General features: G+C 37.6%; 1 protein-coding gene across 1 annotated transcript; it reads left to right on the forward strand.

Moving 5' to 3' along the window:
• Nucleotides 1-20,695, forward strand: SLC15A1 (solute carrier family 15 member 1). Its single transcript, XM_053457620.1, has 23 exons — nucleotides 1-65; nucleotides 5,198-5,217; nucleotides 6,872-6,956; nucleotides 7,042-7,183; nucleotides 7,452-7,571; nucleotides 7,916-8,015; nucleotides 10,581-10,671; nucleotides 11,092-11,175; nucleotides 11,408-11,490; nucleotides 12,260-12,346; nucleotides 12,442-12,531; nucleotides 13,314-13,358; nucleotides 13,830-13,862; nucleotides 13,950-14,038; nucleotides 14,317-14,398; nucleotides 15,080-15,211; nucleotides 16,089-16,235; nucleotides 17,210-17,256; nucleotides 17,431-17,538; nucleotides 17,927-18,023; nucleotides 18,113-18,256; nucleotides 19,638-19,745; nucleotides 20,261-20,695. Exons 1-23 carry the CDS (start codon nucleotides 62-64, stop codon nucleotides 20,459-20,461), a joined length of 2,139 nt encoding a protein of 712 aa, XP_053313595.1. The 5' UTR covers nucleotides 1-61; the 3' UTR covers nucleotides 20,462-20,695.
• Nucleotides 20,696-21,656: the final 961 nt, after the last annotated feature.

Below are 21,656 nucleotides of genomic sequence, written 5' to 3' on the forward strand. Positions count from 1 at the left end.
GTCTTCCCCAGTCTCCAGTGGATACTTCTACTTTCAACATCACAGTATCCCGATCAACATCATGGGTATGTTATAAAAACACTTTATTGAGCTACTTCTTAACGCCAGAATGTTTTTGTTTCCCTTCATGTGACCCGAAGCGTAAATAATATTGCAAACTGTCTACAATCATCAGTCATATCTGCAGGAGAAATTGTTCTTTTTCGTACATTGCATTCTTGTTTACTAATGTAAATTGTGTAGCATTTAAATATTACGCAGAAAGAGTGTGTCTTAAAGGAAATTATATTCTAGATGTCCAAGACATCAGAGACTCAAATCAGGTCTGTTTTTTTTTACCCTCACATCTTCTAGATAATGTACTGCCTACCACCTGGCACCGTTAGGGGTTAATTTGTGGCATTTATTCTTTCCATATGAATACAGTGCAAACAGCTATATCAGGAGTTCTCAAGTACCACTCATGAGATATTTAAGTAAATATTTATTTCACAATATATAAGTCAGGCAACGTTACTACATAACGCAAATACACTGAAGTACTGGTGCTCTGTTAAAGATTGGACTAATAAGAAATACGGGGAAAAAAACACTGTGTCACAAAAACCTTCAATTAATTCTGAAATTCTTTCCTTCACCTCTGAAGTGGAACCCAGGACAGTTACAAGAACAAGCTTTATGTAGGCATGAAGAATAGAGTTCAACCTTATTGCTTAACATTTACTTCAGTTTGCTGTTGCTGCAATAAGGGAAAAATGATATGGCCTTATTGGTCCAAGAAAAGATGTCCTTTGTAAAAGTTGATAACTTTTATTGGACCATTAGAGAATGGTTGTTCCATCTCTGAGATGCTTAAAACTCTTCTAACTGCATTTTTTGGTGTGTAGGACCAATAGAAGCTATCGCCTACTGCAGCCTCTAACTAATATGGGGTCCTCTCCTATTACCCCCCCGCCCGGTTCCTTCACCCATGCTTAATCAACACTGTCTTAAAGTGATGAATTAAAGCCAACCTCAGTCCACATGTTGATATTATCATGTCAATTGACTGAAGGGTTAAGGAGATGCGTTTTTCATGTTATTTTAGTTACTGTGACCCCACTGGGAGGTGTATGGGACTAATCATTTCAAATGGTTCATTTACAAATCTGTGTCGTTTAAAGACCGGCATCAGCATTTTGGTCAGGAGGAGGTGGGAAAAAAGCTAAATAAAATTGATTGCCTAAGAAAGCAAACCCCACAGTGTAACTATGTACATTAACCTACAAAAATTTTGAAAATATGAAGTTTCCTCAGAATTTGTAAAAAAACAAAAACCTTGAAATGTTTATGTCTGTACCATGTCGGTGCAGCAAGAAAACAAGGATAACAATGTCACATCTGGAATATTGACCCAAACAGTGCTGCGGTTTACTTTGTGGGGATTACAGTTAACTCTATGAATGTGTCTTCCTTAATGAGTTGACCTAATACTCTTTAAATATGAACTCTTTAATGGCCCATCGTGGAGATTCTAGGTAGGGTCAAATACCGTAATCAAATACCTGTCCTCTTAGAAACCTTGTAATTATTTAAAGATAGTTACTTGAGGAACATTCATTCAAACAGGAATACCAACTATGATATACCTATAAATAAGAGTAATGGATATCATTATACTTGGAAACTCTCTGCGTTTCGCCTACACTGGTTCTCTCGGTTGACACCCAAATCCTCCGGGTCATGGGAGCAGGATCATGACATGCCCCACTCCCTGCCCAGGACTGCCTGCGATATTGGCTGGAACGCCCACCGACACCAGTGGGCAGTCCTAGCTGCGTCCTGCAAGGGTAGGCTCCGCAGAGGATAGATTCAGGCATTTGCTTGATTTAATTTTATTTTAATTGTTCACATTCTACTTTGTCATACGTTATATATATATATATATATATATATATATATATATGACATACATTTTCCTGTAAAATCTATTGTAAGCATTGAAACTTTTACCTGGTAGAGCATATAGAAAATATTTACTAGCACTGCTGTGCCCTGTCCGATGCATTTTTTGTTCGTATTAATTCCTTATTCCATGTTTAGTAAGTGACACATTTTATTAACATAGTCGTGAAAAAAATCATAGGCCAAATCCCCATGACTTGTGCTGACTATGCTGCTGCTCCACTATGACTATGACTATGATGGGATATAGATCCCTCTCACATTATAAAGGTGCTCACGCTCGGAGTTTACCCTGTGATCGTAGAGGTCATAAAATCATCTATACTCTAGTAAAATTGGAACAAATGTGATTAACCATAAATCAATAGAAAAAAGTACACATTTACTGAATCTGTTCATTCGTGATATTTTCACGTGTCCCCAAATGCAAATTGAATATTCTCTTCGGAGTGCATCATATGAGAAGCCAGGGACAGTGCAAAAAAATTTATTAAAATAAGCAAATGAAGCCATTTTTTCTTAATATATAGATCATATTGCAAGTAAAGCGGATTAAGCAGCTGCTTATGGCCCTGACTGGCGTAAAGCATCAGACGACAGAAGGGAGAGAGCAATATAAGTATATGCAAGTGACAGAGGTTCTTTATAAATGTAATGGTATTTTACTATCATTGTATTGCAAATGTCAACCTCAATCTTTGCATGGTATTATCACAAGATACTTATTCCATCTGTTTTTGATATTTACACCACTGGACTAATACGGCTACAACCTCTACTATATATATATATATATATATATATATATATATATATATATATATATATATATATATATATATGTCACGTATATGCCTGGCTCCAGGGTAATTACATTTATGTGCTTACTACATTCGCAAGATGAGGCTATAAAAGTGAGTTGCTGCTTATCATCAGATACAAAGGAAACATTATGAGAACAATTGACATGATTGTGGTAAGCACTTTGGTAATCTATGTTAAATGTGTTTACGAAGCATTTTGAGAACTCAAAAGTGCTTTTTTTATTGCTTCATTGATAAAATTCTAGGAAACTCTAATATGCAAAAACAGCAATATAACATTGGTTAGTTCAGTTTAAGAAGAGATTTCAACACCTTAATGCAGTGACCGTAATCACAGTAAAGACAATTATTCCTTTACATACAAATGAGGTCTCGCAATGTTTCTACATACTTTATGTGTAATTTAAATACTATAAATAGTATTACACACCTCAAAAGGGATTTGGGTTATATGATGGTATCATTATTAGAGTGTTTAATAAGCATTGAATGTGCCAATTTATAAATTGATTTAATGCACACAACTTTTAGGGTGTCAGCATAAATGCCAACAGTGCCCACATTAAACTATGCTCCTGCTTCTTTATCTAGTACCCCAACCTAATATATATATATATATATATATATATATATATATATATATATATATAATAGGCTACTACCTACAAGGCACATACAATATTCTGGTTAACGGGTACTATTAATCAGTATATCTATTAAATAGTGGTTGATTCCAGGCATTAATCTGTAACTCGGAATCTTAAGTGATTTTTCCTCATGGTGGGCACAATTGGCAATATCTTACAATGGATTTTCAGGCTATGTATACCTTGCTTAAAGCATTGTGATATGTAATAGGATATCTGGGTCTAATCTGTAATATTGGCATATTAATACATTGCATGTATAACTTCACTATCAACTTCTTTGACTTCTTGTAGAAGCTATGCAGAAGTATAGCGATGAAATAAAATAAAATAAACCATACTTTTTAAAATACGAGAGGCAAGCATCTGAAAAGGAAATAATGGGAACAAAAACCTAAACATTATTTTTTAATCATATCGTTCATTTACTGTTATAGACAGGTATAATAAAAAATTGTGAACTCAGGAGCAGTCATTTGTTGCTGATTAGTACTAAATGAGAGGCAGAGATAAGGGTATTTAGAAACCATTAAATTCTGTAAAATCGGTAATACATTAGTTTAATATGCTGTATAGGTTTCTCATTGTCAGAAGCAGTCAATAGCCATTTATTCACACATTAGCTCTGTGATAATAATGAACTCTGTGATACTTGGTTGCACTTCATAATAGAGCATAGACAGATCTAATGTTCCATGTTTATTGAATATATTATGATAAGCTAAGTGTAATATTAAGATAAATGATATATTTAAACATTAAAGTGTTAAATTAATGTGTTTTAAACCCTACCATTTGGAAGGCAACCAGCGTGTTAGGACACCCGTTAGCCAAGCTTTTATTTTATTATTTCTTAAATGTTCTTTTGGATTGCTATGGTGACAAGACCACTCTTTTAAACTTTGTACCAGAATAACTTTTTATACATAGCTTCCATTGCACCAGAGTTCTTTGCTTCCAATTAGAAGTTTTCTGCAATAAAACCATTTTCAGAGACCCCTGACACTTCTACTTGCGTCTTCCTCCATCAGCCCCAGATTGACCATCAAGCACATTGGCCAGATTGCTGATGTGCAATAAAACTGTCCAATCACCTCGAAGGTGTCTCAGATGGCCAATGTAATAATGTAGTGTGTAGACAACTGCTGGATCTAGGGTGATGTGAATCTGTAGCCTACGGTTGAACCCCTGTGATCTATGGGCTGCTGGCTTTTAAGTGCCAGAATCAAATTCAGATGCCATACTGTTACTGCCCCCCCACATGTTTTCATAACATATTGCATGGTGGGCCTGCAACCCAAGTGGCTTGACTAAGTAATAGAAAGTGATGATGCCACTGAGTTGTCTTATCACCACAACAGCCAATGAAATGTTCCTGGTGGTTAGAAGATTAAGCAAATTGCAATGGGGATTAGACTACGTTTCATGCTATGCACTAAAAACATTAGAATACATATGTTTATGTATAGTAAATGAGAGCTTAAAGCCACTGGAGCCACAGATCTCCCTGCATCTCTAGTAGACAAATGAGAAGGGTGCATAGTGTATAGACTTGGGACTCAAGTTCAGGTCCCAGATACACAACGGTTATAAGCTGCCACCATAACACCACCAAACAGACTTGTATCACCCTTAGTAAGACTGAGACTTTTACAGCAAGCTTTTGGCTACTTTAGTTCGTTGTGCTTACCATACAATACAAAATATTACTTAAATATTCAGCATTTATAGTTTAAAAGACTATACACATGCTTAAATCAATCTTCTTTTTTTTTTCCACAGCGAAAAGTGGAAAATCACCAGTAAGTATATTACATCCGTAAATGTATTCGTAAGGAAAACAAGAGCTGTGCGTGTTTAATCTGTGATGCTGGTTACATGAACAATGAGGCACCCCATGGTCAAAAAATACTTGTTGCATAGTTACTCTCCCCCAAATAATCAAATAATAATAATGTTGCAAAATCCGGTAGTAGTTGTTCAAGTATACTACGGCTTGTATCTAGGAGTATTTTTAATTATGGATGCCTCCTACAGAGTATTATTTTGCTCTAAGCACAGGAATTGCTGCACATTTATCAATAGAATTGATCTATTAGATCTATTACATCTAATAGATGGACCAAAATAAAACATTTATCAAAACCTCACTGGAGTAGGCAGGTGCTTCTTATAGATGGTGGTTAGGAACTCCTAAAATGTTGCTTTTAGAATATCAATTTGTTACAAAAAATGTTAATAAGTCATTGGACACACCTATATGTGGTATGTTTGAAATCAAAATTGTGTAGTAGATCCTATATTTAGGACTTGAGATGTGTGTATTTGTTTATTAAATTACTCTGATAGTGTTAAACCCAGATTTATCGCCACCAATAAAGACATAAAAGAGACCTTCAATCCATAATCCCAAAGCACTACATATGTATGCAGTAGTGTGAAAAAGTTTTAGGCAGGTATGGGGAAAAAATGCTCTAAAGTAAGAATGGTTTCCTCTAGGTACACTTGCATAAAGTCAGGCATTTTATAGGAATGTGATCAAAAATAATAATAAACAGGAGCTACTGATTATCAATTGAATATGTCGGTTGAAACACAGTCATTAACAGAAACAGCTGTGTAGGAGGAATGAAACTGGGTGAAGAACACAATGGACAGCCTAGGAAACTTTGTGCAGCAGATGAAACACACATCATGCTTGCTCCCCTTCACATTTAAAAGATGTCTAGCAGTGCCATCAGATCAGCAGTGGCAGAAATCAGTGGGACCCTGGTACAGCCATCCACTACAGTCTGTAGTAGTCTGGTCAGACATGGTCTTCAAGGAAGACTTGCAGCAAAAAGCCACACCTCCAACGTGGAAACCAGTGACTCAACTATCTTCAGAGTAAAGAAGAACAAGGAGTCCTGGAAGTGAGGGTATGGCCCCACAGAGCCCTGATCTCAACATCATAAAGTCTGGGATTACATGAAGAAAGAGAAGCAACTGAGGCTGCCTAAATCCACAGAACAGTTGTGGTCAGGTCTTCAAGATGTTTGAAGCAACCTACCTGCCGAGTTCCTCAGAAAACCTGTGTGCAAGTGTACCTAGAAGAATTGATGCAGTTTTGAAATCAAAGAGTGATCACACCAAATATTGATTTGATTTACTTTGCATTTTGTTAAATGATAAAGATAAACTATTAACATGTCTTTAGCATTTAGCATTCTCACCTTACCTTTTTTCACACCAGCATAAAACCTTTGAACACTACTGTATATATACATATATTTATGTTTATGGCGATGGAATTTGAAGAGAAATGTGCTTTAAGTTAAATAGAGATCTAATGTAGCCAATAACCATTTATCTGCTACAGGGTCAGGTTCTCACCTACAGTAATTCAGCTATAGTCACATAATTCAGCTATATCAATACAATTATAGGTGACCTTACTGTGTCTTGTTTGGTTTCCAGCCGGGCTGTTTTGGTTACCCCTTGAGTATCTTCTTTATTGTCATCAATGAGTTCTGTGAAAGGTTCTCCTACTATGGAATGCGAGGTACGTTCTCACATTTGTTTGGTCTTCAGCTCCTGCAAACATTTCTAGAGGCCTTATTTAATCTCTCATTGTATCTCCCCTACAGCGGTGTTGGTTCTGTACTTTAAATATTTTCTACGATGGGACAACAACCTTTCAACTGTTGTTTATCATACTTTTGTTGCTGTCTGCTACTTGACTCCGATCCTTGGGGCTATTATTGCTGACTCATGGCTGGGAAAATTCAAGTAAGACTTTCTGGATAGTGAGGATCATTAGCAACTTCTTGTAAAGTATTATTATGACTATCATTTTCTTGGACCCTTCAAGTGTTTTAGACTAACTTCCAGTAATAAACTGAGATTTTAACTGATTCCTGTTCAGCTGCTCTCATGCAGCACTAGAATAGTGGTAGAACTGATAGTAGTACTGATGTTGAATGGACACTTTCACCATGAATGGTTAATGATCACTAAAATGAGCATTAAAACAATCCACGTGATTTTGTCTCCACAGGACTATTGTCTACCTGTCAGTGGTTTATACAGTTGGGCAGGTGGTAATGGCCATAAGTGCAATTCATGACCTGACTGATGTAAATAAAGATGGGACACCGGACACTATTGATGTCCATATGTAAGTATTAGTAATCAAGCCCGGTTTTACTGATTTATATATATATTCAGACATGCCTACATAAAGAGATATTTACCTACATAATATGAATAATGATTATTTATTATTTCGATCAATACACGATATTAGGTAGTTTCAATTTGGTAAAAAGGGTATCACCATGACCAACAATGAAATGTTCTTTGAATCATTCATTCCTTTTAAAGTGAAAATAAGTGTAGTTTAATTTAAACTAGTGTAGTTGAATTTGCCAGCAGAGAGAATGACTGTGGCACGTGGTGTGATATTTGGTAAAAACAAGTGTTGTCCCGGTGAGAACTAATGGTAAATTTTCTTCTCTACAGCGCAATGTCAATGATCGGCCTTCTCCTGATTGCTCTTGGCACAGGTGGAATCAAACCATGTGTAGCAGCTTTTGGTGGAGACCAATTTGATGAAAGCCAGGTATCAAAACAGGAAAATCATATATTCATACATCAGTTGTGTTCATTAGTGTTATGTATTGGGGTATTATACAGTCTGTTTTGCCAGTAGGTGGCAGCATAATGGAAATGTGCACTTGTTCTGTTGTGTTAGGTCTCTTGTGTATATATCTTAATGTGTTGCATGTGGTTACTGAAGTAAAGACCAGTAAGTTATGTTCTACTGCTTGTCTGTGTTTGTGAGCAACATCTACATAACATTCAGATACACAAAAATTAGGTAAAGACCAGGCCGGTGGGCCGGACGGACGACCGGCAGACAGGCATTCAATGCGGCTGCGGCCGCAAAGTTAAAAACTAAGCGGCCGCGAGCAGGATTGAATACGGCCGTCATGCGGCCGTCATGCGTCATGCGTACCTGGCGGGGGGGCCGGGGTCCGCCCCCGGCTGCCGCTCATCCAAGGGCTGCCACCATGCCGGCACGCCTCCAGAAACGGTGCGCGCGGCAACTGTGGCTGTGCGCCGGGACTTGATGTCAAATCCCGGCGCACAACACTGAAGCCACGCCCACCGTCTTCCGCGCTCAGTGCACAGGACAGGAAGAAGAAGAAGTAGAAGAAGAAGAAGAGGAAGAAGAAAAGTGAGAGTGAAAGAAGAAAAGGTAGGAGAGAGTGGATTAGTAAGTGTGTGAGAGTGATGGGTGTTATGCTGAATGTAAGTGTGTGAGAGTGATGGGTGTTATGCTGAATGTAAGTGTGTGAGAGTGATGGGTGTTATGCTAAATGTAAGTGTGAGAGTGATGGGTGTTATGCTAAATGTAAGTGTGAGAGTGATGGGTGTTATGCTGAATGTAAGTGTGTGAGAGTGATGGGTGTTATGCTAAATGTAAGTGTGTGAGAGTGATGGGTGTTATGCTAAATGTAAGTGTGTGAGAGTGATGGGTGTTATGCTGAATGTAAGTGTGTGAGAGTGATGGGTGTTATGCTGAATGTTTGTGAATGAGGGTTTCAGATAGCATGGATGTGTAAGTGTTGGGGGATAGCTTGGCATAGGGAGTCCGTAATCACATTCCTTTCATGCCCAGATTCCAGCATGTAGTGCCTGCCTAGGCATGATAGGAGTGTGATTGCTGTTATAAATTATTTTTTGGTCCAACTTCGGTGTGTTAACACTTTTATTGGACAGAATAATTCAATGACAGTATTAATATATATTTATATATTTATATATATAATTGCAAACAGCAATCACACTCCTATCATGCTAAGTCAGCCAGCACATGCTAGAACCTGGACATGATAGGATTGTGATTGTTGTTATATATATGTGTGTTAATATTATTGTTGTGATTTTTTTTGTCTAATTTTGGTGTTACTTTTAATAAAGTATTTGAAAGTTTTTTTTTGTTTTTTTTTTTCAGTTTTGGCCAAGTGAATGCTGAATTTTTAGTTTCAGTCCAGAATTTTAATTTCGGTGCATCCCTACTATATACTATGCCAGTCACTAAAGTGGTAAGCCTACACCACATCAATGTTTGGCTTAGTATATAGTGATAGGGGTTGTCAGTGTCTGGCTCAGTGTATAGGCACACATTGACGGTGGTGCTGCGTAATCCCTAAGCATATAATGTAACAAATATGCTGTACCTCTGTCAATGTTTGCCTAACCATAGAAACTATGCAGTTTTAAAGTGTGTGTGTGTGGGGGGGGGGGTGTGCCACATACAGGGTCTGCCACAGGTGCCAAATACTCTAGGTACGCCCCTGCATCATGCGGCTGTCAGACCCAATGGCCATGCCTCAGCTCCTCTTCCCATGTCTTAAAAGTGGTGGGATGAAGAGCTGAGGCATGCGGCCACTTTAATTTCATTAGGCGCTGGTGGAGTGACTGCCGCACGACGGCCGCTTTCAATGTCGCTCGCAGCCGCTTTGATGGTGCAATGGGCCAGTTGACTAGACTTGCCCCCCAGGCCTTAGGCTGCCAGCCCTCCCCTGGGAAAGACTTAGGGTAATTCAACTTTAGGAAGGAAGATGACCTTCAAAACCTTGTGCACCAAGAATGTAGTTTATGTGCCACATTATTAAATTGTAGCCAAACAATATATATTGATATGTTTGATCTTTAAAATTTTATATGCCTCCCCTTATTTTTTTTACTCTTAACCCATGCGACTGAGAAAGTAAGCCAATATGCCATGTGCAGACACATACAAAGGAAGAAAATTTAAAAAAAAACTGTAAATGACACCTTTTATTTTAAAGATTAACATATTTTTGCAAAGGATTTATGGATTCGGTCACTAGTTTTGACTAAAAGGGCAGCTATTGCAAAATGTAAAAAATCACTCTTAAAACTAGCTAGTTATGGCTGCATTTAAACACGTTATTACTATATTTAGTCATATGGTTGATGTAGGTTTTGTAATACAGTATCTATAATTGAACGCTTTCATGGAATGATGAATATTAAGTGTCTATGTTTAACCACTGGACTTATACTATGTGCACATCATAAAAAAATGGATTTGTCATTCTTATACCACTCACTGGGTTGAAACAATGAACAATGACTTCTTTCCCACTTGCAGGATAAACAAAGGAGTCGGTTCTTTTCAATATTTTACCTTTCAATTAATGCTGGGAGTCTCCTGTCTACCATCATAACACCGATCCTTAGAGGTAAACATTCACATGCTGGTGTGTAATAGTTCTGTTCCTGGAGCAGATCTCACGCTAGGCACAATGATTGTGTGCCTAAGGTACCATGTTTTAGAGGTACTGCGAAAAGCAAAAGACTGGTGAGATCTGATCGCCGATACCTATTTCTGGTTCTATAACCCCCCCTTTTAATGTCTATGTCCTTCCTGCGAAAACCTTTTATTATTTATTTAAAGCACTGGCACCAAGAGTGTAATCTCAACCTTGCTTGTTCTCCCATCTACCCCAACATTTAAAATTCTAAGATTTTTGGTATAGACCCAGGCAGACGAGCTGTATCGTCTAAAGTTTGGGGTAAAGTCAATGGAAGTCAATGGAAGTCTTCAGTTGTATGTCTATACAGAACATGTGCATTACGACATTACTCCCTATCTGTTTTAGGACAAGAATGTGGAATCCACACTAAGCAAAAATGCTATCCTTTGGCCTTTGGAGTCCCAGCAGCACTAATGGTTGTTGCTCTTGGTAAGTAATAAATGATTTGTATTTTGGGTGCATGATCTTTATCATGACCTAAAAGCTGTGTTTTAAAACCAATGTGCTGAAGAATTTAGATAGAGCCATTCAAGTCAGATGTTTCTTACAGGTGGGTTACAAACTAGATCCTAATGTAGACCCCAGTACCCTCCCACCACAATACAAGGGTTGTTGTGTATATATATCTATGTTTACAGTACATCATAATTTATTTTTACAGTTGTATTCATCGTTGGAAGCAGCATGTACAAAAAAGTATCTCCCCAGGGCAACATTATTGTCCAAGTGTGCAAATGCATTTGGGTAAGTCAAGTATTCAAATATAGATGGTATAGCATAGTCATTTTCACCAGATGGTGAATATTTATGTGTGTATGTAATCTAATGTAATTGATCTAAATGGTCAGATCCATTTCTAAAATAATTGCCTTATTATGTGGATAGCATTGTGGGTATCACATTAATTCTCTCACTGTGTTAAACTCCACCGTTTTTAACATTACATACAAAATCTTACCCTAAAGTATTTTACTAGCATTTCACCACCTTTGAAAAATCCTGCAATTCTTTATTTACTTTATTTATTCTGTATTCTATTATATGTATTATATATTTGAAGACATCTATTTATTCTCTCATCTTTCCTCCAAGCTATACATGTTGAGGTCTTTCCTGGCAAGACTTTATGAATAGTCCATTCTTTACTCTAATGTACTGATGGGGATATCCACATTTTGTCATGGTAGGGCAAAATAAAAATAGCCCACTATCTTAAAGGATCCTGAGAAGAACCACCACAGATGTAGACGGTTGGCAAAAGGAAATCCCCCTAAAATAACTTTCTGTTTCAATTACTTTTTGCTTCACATGAAATTTCCAAATCTAAGGTACCATTTGTGAACACTGAAAGATAGATAATAGACATACATGCTCTGGAGCATCAGACCGCTACGTTACCTATAAAATATTCCATAATACAGCAGGTTTTCAGATCAGGCATAAATAGTTCATATGTTTAGGTGCCGTATAATTCACACTGGTTACCCCTAACGTAAATTCATTTTCTTGACAGTTTGCCCTCAAGAACAGGTACAGGAATCGTAGTAAGACAATCCCTAAGAGGGAGCACTGGATGGATTGGGCAACAGAAAAGTATGAAGTAAGCAAAGCAAATTCCTACGCTTCCATCTCATTTACCTACAGATGAATATGAAACTCCAATACCTTACCAATGTTGTTATTCCCTACTTTTAGGAACGTCTAATTGCACAAATTAAGATGGTCCTGAGGGTTCTGTTTTTGTACCTGCCACTCCCCATGTTCTGGGCACTATTTGATCAGCAGGTAAAATAGGAAAGAAATGTTCCATGCTTTAATACGAATTAAGCAGAATGAAATTTGTGTTATATCAGGGTATCTCCCAAACCTAATGACACTTTTATAGGAAATGTTTAGAAGTTGGGCGCACATATACTTTGTTTTGGGTAAATTGGGTACACCTATAATTACACTAATGGAAAGAATGTGATTTTATACGATGCCAATGTATTTCCCCATCTTGTAAACGGATGGCTTCAGGTGATTCATTCACACAATCATTTATTCTCTCACTCATTCACACAAACCATTTATTAGACACTCTTCAATGCATTCTCACAAAATTCAAGCAATTTATCCACACATTAATTCATTAATTCTCTCACTCATTCACACAATGCATCCACAGATTAATTCTCTCACTCATTCTCACTCTTTATATATTTCAATATTTTTACTAACCCCCCCCCCCTTTCTTACTAGCTACCTCTCATCCCTTTTCTCACTATCTATCCCTCCTTCTGGCGAAAGAACTTGGATGACGCTGTACAATATATAGTCAAATAAGTGAACGGAATTATGTATCATCAGCTCTGTCCTTTTTCTGGAGAAACTTGCCAGGGTTGGCTCTTCAGAAACCGACTTTCTAGCATACTTCTGTGAATAAATCAAAAAGCAAAGGTTATTGGGAGGGGATTTTTATAAAATATTACTAGGAAGAAACTGGTCATTTTTCATGAGAACTCTCTTTTGCCTCACGCTGACCTTTGTTCTCCAATGTCTTCACTGTTCCTTCTTTTTCTTTCAAGGGATCAAGATGGACTTTGCAAGCCACTACAATGGATGGAAACTTTGTATGTTTTTATTAAGAAATATATTATATAATTATAATTGTATTTGTATATATGCAGTGCTGAAGCTGATTTATTTTAATAATGTTATTCATACTAATCCGGTGGGCTCGCCCCCAGCCATTCTCTGGAACCTTCAGCATTCACCCTCCCTCCAAACATTCAAGAAACATCTCAAAACTCACTTCTTCAGAGAAGCCGCGCCATCTTAGCTGCTAGAACTTCCTTGTCATTGATACAACCACCTCACTACCTCTCACCCTTTCTCTGTGCTTTATGTTTGTCACCCCGTCCCCTCAAGATTACTGTAAGCTTGCGAGCAGGGCTCTTACCACCATGTATCGGTTTGTCTTAGTCTGTCAATTCTCGTCTTGTCATTCCCCTTGAATATATATTGTATTAAGCGCTGTGTATAGTAATAATAATAATAATAATACGTATATTTTTTCTTTTTTCATATATCCTTGATTTTAGGGTGCAATTCAGATCCAGCCAGACCAAATGCAGGTAAGGTACTATAAAATATAATCTTAGAATGATTTTCTTCCACATATTTTGCATATTTCATGGTTAACCCCTATTTTCATTTTACAGACAGTGAATCCCATTCTGATTATCGTCCTGGTGCCAATTGTGGATGCTGTCATATATCCTCTTCTAAGAAAATGCAAGCTAAACTTCACGTAAGTCTAGAGCACTCCAGCAAGATGTACTTTATATCCAGTGTTCCGTACGTTTATTTTTAGTCCGATATTAAAAATACTTATATACAATAATTTCATTAATGGTCAACACACAGACGCCAATTAAACATCATACATAAAATTCCGTCAATACCAGTAGGTGTCACGTAATCTTATTAGTATGAATTGATTTTTTTATGTTAAATAAGAATAAATACATTTTGTATATATAACCTTGTTTTATAGTCCACACTCACTATGCGATTGTTTTAATTTAGGCCTCTGAAGAGAATGACCGTGGGAATGTTTCTTGCCGCCATGGCATTTGTTGCTGCTGCCCTTGTACAAGTCGAGATAGATGTAAGTAAACCCAGAGGAGGTGTGAATGTGCATCGCTTAAAGCGGATCTGTTATTTTGATGTATGGTTTCTGCGTCTACATCACAAGCATGATGACATATATGCCACGTGGCTGTTTGTGGCATCACATCGCAAGTAACATTTCAGGATACCCAGCCATTTTTAGTAACACTGGCAAAAGAAATATACACTATTTTTTCCACATTTAACTCAGGATCTCTGGGATAAACTCAGACTTCCCAGGTATGCAAAGCATATTTTGCTGTACTCCTTATGAGAGTGGGAACTACTTTGTTACTCACAAGTCACAACCTGGCAGACGTCTGGCATGACAAGGTCAGCGAACACAATAAAACACATAATTATGTGCTGTGTGCATGTTTATAAAAAGCAAAGTGCTAAATATGATGCAATTCAGCAGGGATATTCCATTAGTTCCTATGGTAATTTTTCTTTATAATTTAGCAAATGGAACACAGCAATGAAGTGCATCAACATACCGTGTAACTCTGCCCGGTTTCAAATAAGATGCTTGAGTGGGTTTAGTAACAAATCTGTTATCATACAGTAAATCTGGCTTATTTTGTACTCTTTGGATGCGAATGCTGTATAAAATACAACAGTTAATGTTACTGAGCAAAGTTCTCAAATAAAATGTTCTTGTCTTCATTTCTGCTTATAGAAAACCCTGCCGGATTTCCCCTCTAGCAGTGAGTTTCAACTTAAAGTCATCAATTTAGGCAACACAAACGTCAGTTTTGCTTATATGGGAACAACTCCAAATGTCGAGATCGTCCAAGTATCCCCTTCTCAGGTACTAAGCTTTTCAGCGTTTGTAATTCCTGTCTGTTTTGAAGTTGTAATTTTTGGTATATACTTTATAGTCCAGTTAAGTTGGTTGACACACATGACACCTTAGTGGTTTTAAACCCAAAGGGATATATTCGCCAGTGTTGGAGTTCCATGTGAGATGGAACATTTCTTCATGTATTTAGAAGGGTAACTATAGCACATTTCTCATGTGCCAATGCAAGAACTGGCTATGCACAATCCATAGGTGAACTCGTAACATTATATCATAAAGTGAGGTGACACGAAAGAGTTAGGGACTTCTCTCTCACAACCTGCAGAAAAAGGAAAACACAATCAGCAAAACTATTATTATTAGTCTATCCTTCCTTTGTCTATAGTTGGATTATGATATATGTATGCCTGTGCATTCACTAAAAATAGACTTAGATTTTGACTTTTAGGTGTTGTGCTTGGTTGCGCTACGTAGTACCACTGCAGGGTCACGGCAAGTGTTACATTTATCCTTCTACTGAATGTTTCATAAAAAAAATCAAAAATGCAAAAAACTATTCCCAAATTATTGACCAGATGAATAAAAAAAGGAAAGCAAATAAATAATGGCACTTTGACCACTTGTGTAATACACCCTAACTACCTCTAGATTATAAACTAGTTTGAGCAGGGCCCTCCTTACCCATTTCTATAAGTCAAATTGTTATGTTATATACCTGTTATGTCCTGTCTACCCATTGTACATCGCGATAGACTATGATGGTGCTATATAAAACAATAATAATAATAATGAAATAAATCTATGCCACATAACTTTCTTGAAGTAGTTTTTAAATATCCTGAAAATGTTCTCTTGGTTTGCATTCATACTATATTGTTATTTTCAGGCAAGTGAATACAAGACAATTAAGCTGTCCAACAATGTGAATATTAGCTTTGAAAACGCAACCATGGGAATCCCCCTAGGAAGCCCTGTGGGAAAGACTCGATACACTTATATCGTTACAACGACTCCTGCCTTCCAAGGACAATTAGTAAGTAATCGTTTGATTTGGAAAATCTAAATTGGCGTACCTTATTGTGAATTATGGGCTTGAAACGTGACCGGAAAAAAACCCACTAACCATTTCAGATGCGTGAACGGCTTATTATAATTGGCTGCTGTGACTCTGTAAGGTAATTGTTTTGCATAGTGAGTACCCATCCATCTGGGGTGTGGAGCTTCATATAACTATAATACACATTGAATTCAAACAGTTAATGTGCACAAATTGTGTATCGTGCGGAAAATGCAGGGGCTTTATAAATAAATGTTACGCAATGGTGCTTAGGTTGTGTTAGAAATCTATATTTTATTTGTTCCATGTGTATGTATTCACATTAGGAGTGGGTGAGAGACAGATCTTAGTGGGTCTTCTGAAATGCTATAGTCAAAGAATGATCTGAGACGAATGGAAGTATCTAGATTTCTAAATATAACTTTACCCTGATATTGCAAAAGGGTATAAGAATTCATGTATAGTAGAATGAGGTTTTTCGTTCCCTCTGTTCCATCCAACCCTATAACTCACACGTTCCATTGCACTGCTCATAGCATCTGTATCAATTAGTATTGTAGGCTGCTTTTTCCTCTCATGTCTTAAATCTATCTAAAAGACATAGGAGCTGTACTTTTCTTATCGTTGGCCATAAAGGCTTTTAGATATTTGTTAAAAAGGTAGCTCTAATAGGGTGTATATTACCACCCCTTAACAGTGCTGTACTTACTATACATTTATGAATAAGTGCTGTTGATTTCAGGGAAAGCTTTGGGGGTTTAGGTTCAGTTGTTCTGTGCTGAATCTGTTGATACTGAATAAAAAAATGTGTATGAATTGTATTTTGGGTACACATTACCAAAACAATCAGCTTTTTTTGTTTAGCAATAAACAATGGAAAATAGGAAAACACTCAATGATTAGACAAGACATAAATAATGTTATTAAATGGTTGCTTTGCTTATGTACAGGTTGAAGACTTAAGTGAAAAGTCAGAGCAAGGCAGCAATGCAATCAGGTATGCATTACATTTTTAGAACAGGGGCATTTTTTTTTTCTATTGGGAGACTAACTTGCTAAATAATGCTTCATGGGAAATCATCTGCATTTTAATAATTGCTGCATTACTCTTTTTTAAAAAACTTAGTAAAGTACCAAACCACAACTTCCTTATAACACGAAATTGTTTTAGGTTTTTCAACAACCTTAATGAAATGATCAATGTGACTGTGGCTAATGTGGAGGTGGGTGACGTGATGCCATTCACAATGTCCAATTACACAATGGTATCCTTGGGAATGTAAGTACCTCGATCTACTATTATCCAGCCTCTCTTTTTTAACTTAACATCTTGACCAATGACATCTTGTCCAACTTATTGACCATCTCATCTCATGTTGCATCTTTTTATGTATTTTTTTTTACTCATAACCTCTCTCCTCTATGTTTCCTTCAATAACACTTCCAAAGGAAAGCTCTCATGCTGCAAATTATTATTTTGCTATAATACAATAATATTATAATTAATAATACAAGCTTTCATTTCCCTTCCTATCCCTTATATAGAGCTACATTTTGACATTAATATAAATGTCCTTTACTTGGCTGTAAACAAGGTGATTCTCTGTTTATTTTAACACGTCAGCTCCTTATTCTAAATGTGTTTTAATTATCTCCATTTTCTCCAGAAAAAATATTGCAGTTACTACTGAGAAGGGCCATAAATGTTCAGCTGATTCTGTGAAATTTGGATTTGGAAGCTCATACACCATAGTCATTAACAAAGTAAGTAATCTGACCAGGTGGCCGGAACTGGTTTTAGCAGAACCTGCAGTTTTAATTTTTAAGTCTGCTGATCTTTTTTTCTTAAACAGTGTACTTCTTTGCTACAAACTGAATCTATTGAAGATATCCCACCCAACAAAGTCCACATGGCTCTTCAGATCCCACAGTACTTTCTCATTACAGCAGGCGAGGTTGTCTTTTCGGTCACTGGACTAGAGTTCTCATACTCTCAGGTAGGTAACATACACAATATTGCTCTATATTTTCTTTACATTTAAATAACATGTCCTTATGATACCAAAATACAGGGTCACTTAAATCCATATCAGCCATTAACCTTCTTGCAAAATAACATGGTTCATCTTGCAGAGTCCTAATACTTATTGCCTGTACTGTGTCATATGTGGCATAACATGCAATTTTCCAGTTATGTGAAACAACTGAAATGCCAAAGCCAAGATGCAGGATGACCAAACTTATGTGGACACCTAACCATCACACATATATAAGCTTGATGAACATCTCATTCCAAAACCATGGCCATTAATATGAAGTTGAACCACCATTTGGGGCTATAACAGCCTCCATTCCTGTGGGAAGACTTTCCATAAGATTTTGAGTGTGTTTGTGGGAATATGTGCCCATTCAGCCCAAACAGCATTTGTGAGGTCAGGTACTGATGTTGAATGAGAACCTGGCTCACAATAAGCATTCCAGTTCATCCCTAAGATTTTGAATGGATTAAGTTTTGTGGTCTGTACAGACCACTCAAGTTCCTCCACACCAAATCTCGCAAAACCATTTGTTTATGGACCTTGCTTTGTACACAGGGACAGAGTCATGTTGGAGCAGTGAATGGCCTTCCCCAAACTGGTGTCACAAAGTTAGAAACATACTATTTTCTAAAATGTCTTTGTATGTTGCTGCCTTCACGTTACCGTTCACTGGAACTAAGGGGCCTAGCCCTTCCCCTGAAAAACAGCCACAGGCCATTATTGCTCCTCCATCAAACTTTATAGTAGGCACTATGCATTCCGTTAGGTATCCTTCTCCTGACTTCCACCAAGCCCAGATTCATCCATTTGACTAGATAGTAAAGCGTGATTCATCGCACCAGAGAACACTTTACATCACATTTGGCAGTGAGCATGGTGATCTTTGGCTTGTGTGCAGCTTCTTGGCATTTCATGCAGCTCCCGGCACACAATGCTTGTGACAAGGCAAATTGGAACTCTGTAGTGGGTGATGCTAAAGAGGACAGGTGATTTTTATGAGCTATGTGCCTCAGCACTCGGCAGCCCCGCTCTGTGAATGTGTGTCTACTGCTTCATTTTCATTTTACCATTATAGTACTTACAGTGGACTGGCGTAAATTTTGAAGGGCAGATATTTCACAACCTGACTTGTGGCATCCTATGTGCTGTACTTTATACACGTTAGGGTATGGCTGAAACACCTGAACTCAACGATTAGGAGCGTCTGTATAGTTTTGGTCAGATAGTGTATAGCCAGAACAGATGTAAATGTGGGCAGAATTATTAGAATCTAGCCCTGATTGGATACTTGTAATCCCCAGCATTATTGTTATCTTGTTTCCACTATGTTTTCTTTCAGGCCCCATCTAATATGAAATCTGTACTCCAGGCCGGGTGGCTCTTGACTGTGGCCGTTGGCAATATCATAGTCCTTATTATTGCTGGTGCCTCACATATTGGAGAGCAGGTAAAAACAAACAAAACCTATATAACAAAATATATATATTTGTTACCTAAACAGAATCCTGAGGTTTGTGTTCTTGCTTCTGTGTAATGTTTTAAATCTTTTTTAGACATTTTATACCCCCCATAGTGCTATGTTTGAAGGAGCTGCTTTAGCAATCAGTAGATCTTTTGTGTTGAACTTTGGAAATGTGATGTTGTGGAACAAGATCCTCCGTCATATGAAGCACATGCCCAGGACTCTACCAGATCAGGCACAGACTTCTTGATCCCTTGTAAAACAATCTTCGGGGGGACAACCTGATGCATTGGGGGGGCACTCAATCCACCATGGTTTTATACTCGCCTATAGCATACTAAAATATGGTATTTTAGTAGACTTCTCAGCATGACTCAGGATGACTGCTGTGTATAAAGTTTATTTTAGTTAATTTTATTTATGCTTCAATGACAGGAAAAAAAGGTATGTTGCAGATTATTTTAATGGTAATTCATGTTTTCTGCTTTGAATTTTTACAGTGGGCAGAATATGTGCTATTTGCGGCATTACTGGTGGCAGTTTGTATAATCTTTGCCATCATGGCCTATTTTTACACCTATGTGGACCCAGCAGAGATTGAGGCCGGATTTGATACGGCGGACGAGAAAAAGAAGGCCAAGGAAAAAGAGGCATTAGGTCTGGAGAATGGAAATGGACCTTATTCACAAACAAAAATGTAAACTTAATCAACACAAGATGTAAATATTGTATTTGTCAAATAAACACATTGCTCCCATCATGGACAGTATTTGTATAGAACTGCCTGCATGAGAATGAAACCTCAAAGAAGAACCACACACACAAAAGAAAGAAGCTGTTAAGTATCTCCGTGCCTTCATCATCGGGAATGTCACATATATTTGTTGATTCGTTGCCATAGCTAAAGTGTTTCAATAAAAATTAATTTTAACTGATCTTTTTTTCAGGGTAAAATAAATCTTTTTTTTTTCTGTAATTCTTGGAGGGTAAAGCACCAATTTAGACTAATCTGTGTGTATATATGTACAGAGGGAATGATGCTTTGCTCTACCCTATCCCTACTCAGACTGTTAGCTAGCCCTGCTCTCTAAACTGATTCTAAAAAGAGCTCTGCGTCTGCTTTTCCAGACCTGTAGGTTAATATTGTGGCTCAATTTTACATTCTTAGGATACTTTAAAATTTTAATTGATTTGGGAACATGGTTACATTTAAGTGACCTGTTTATTCTATTACAAAGCTGCAGACTAAAATGGAGACTCAAAACCAGCAGAGGTCCTTTATGGTCTAGTCCAGGGCCGTCCAACCTGCGGCCCTCCAGCTGCTGCAGGACTACATCTAATGGGAGATGTAGTTCTGCAGCAGCTGGAGGGCCGCAGGTTGGACGCACCTGGTCTAGTCCAACAGGTCTGTGTGCACGGCGGCCCTTCTACCACCCAACTGGGTCCCTCTGCTTAATTGGCCTTTTACATAGGAGATCTCTAATGTCCCCAACAGGACTATCTATACCATGGAGGACTGTATCCACCACAGCGTCCAAGCATGCTGTTCCCAGGTGCTGTGTATTTCATCCTGTCACTGAATAAGATGGACACTGTTCAAGGAGGAGGCTGTGGGTGCTACCCTGGATCAGACCTAAGTTAGCGCCAAAGATAAATACGTCCCTAAGAACCAGGGCCTTCTTTAAGATAATTGGAACCATCGTCAATCCTCTGTTGTAGAGCTTTATGTATATACTTTATGAATTTTGCCGCTCAGATGCATTTAAACACACAAAATGGGCAACTCAGAAAGCAGGAATATCTTCTGCCTCTAGTACACATAACATGGCATATGAACTCCAGACACAATCCAGACAGAAAGAGACCAGGAAACAAACCACCTGGGGCAGAAGAATC

This window comes from Spea bombifrons, chromosome 2 (genome assembly GCF_027358695.1).
Source record: "Spea bombifrons isolate aSpeBom1 chromosome 2, aSpeBom1.2.pri, whole genome shotgun sequence".
Taxonomy (NCBI): Eukaryota; Metazoa; Chordata; class Amphibia; order Anura; family Pelobatidae; genus Spea; species Spea bombifrons.

What these genes read in the sequence shown, in the direction of transcription:
- SLC15A1 (XM_053457620.1), top strand. An exon ending in ACCAATTTGATGAAAGCCAG is followed by an intron (nt 8,016 to 10,580) that starts GTATCAAAACAG and finishes TCCCACTTGCAG; the next exon opens with GATAAACAAAGGAGTCGGTT. An exon ending in AAGTGTGCAAATGCATTTGG is followed by an intron (nt 11,491 to 12,259) that starts GTAAGTCAAGTA and finishes TTTTCTTGACAG; the next exon opens with TTTGCCCTCAAGAACAGGTA.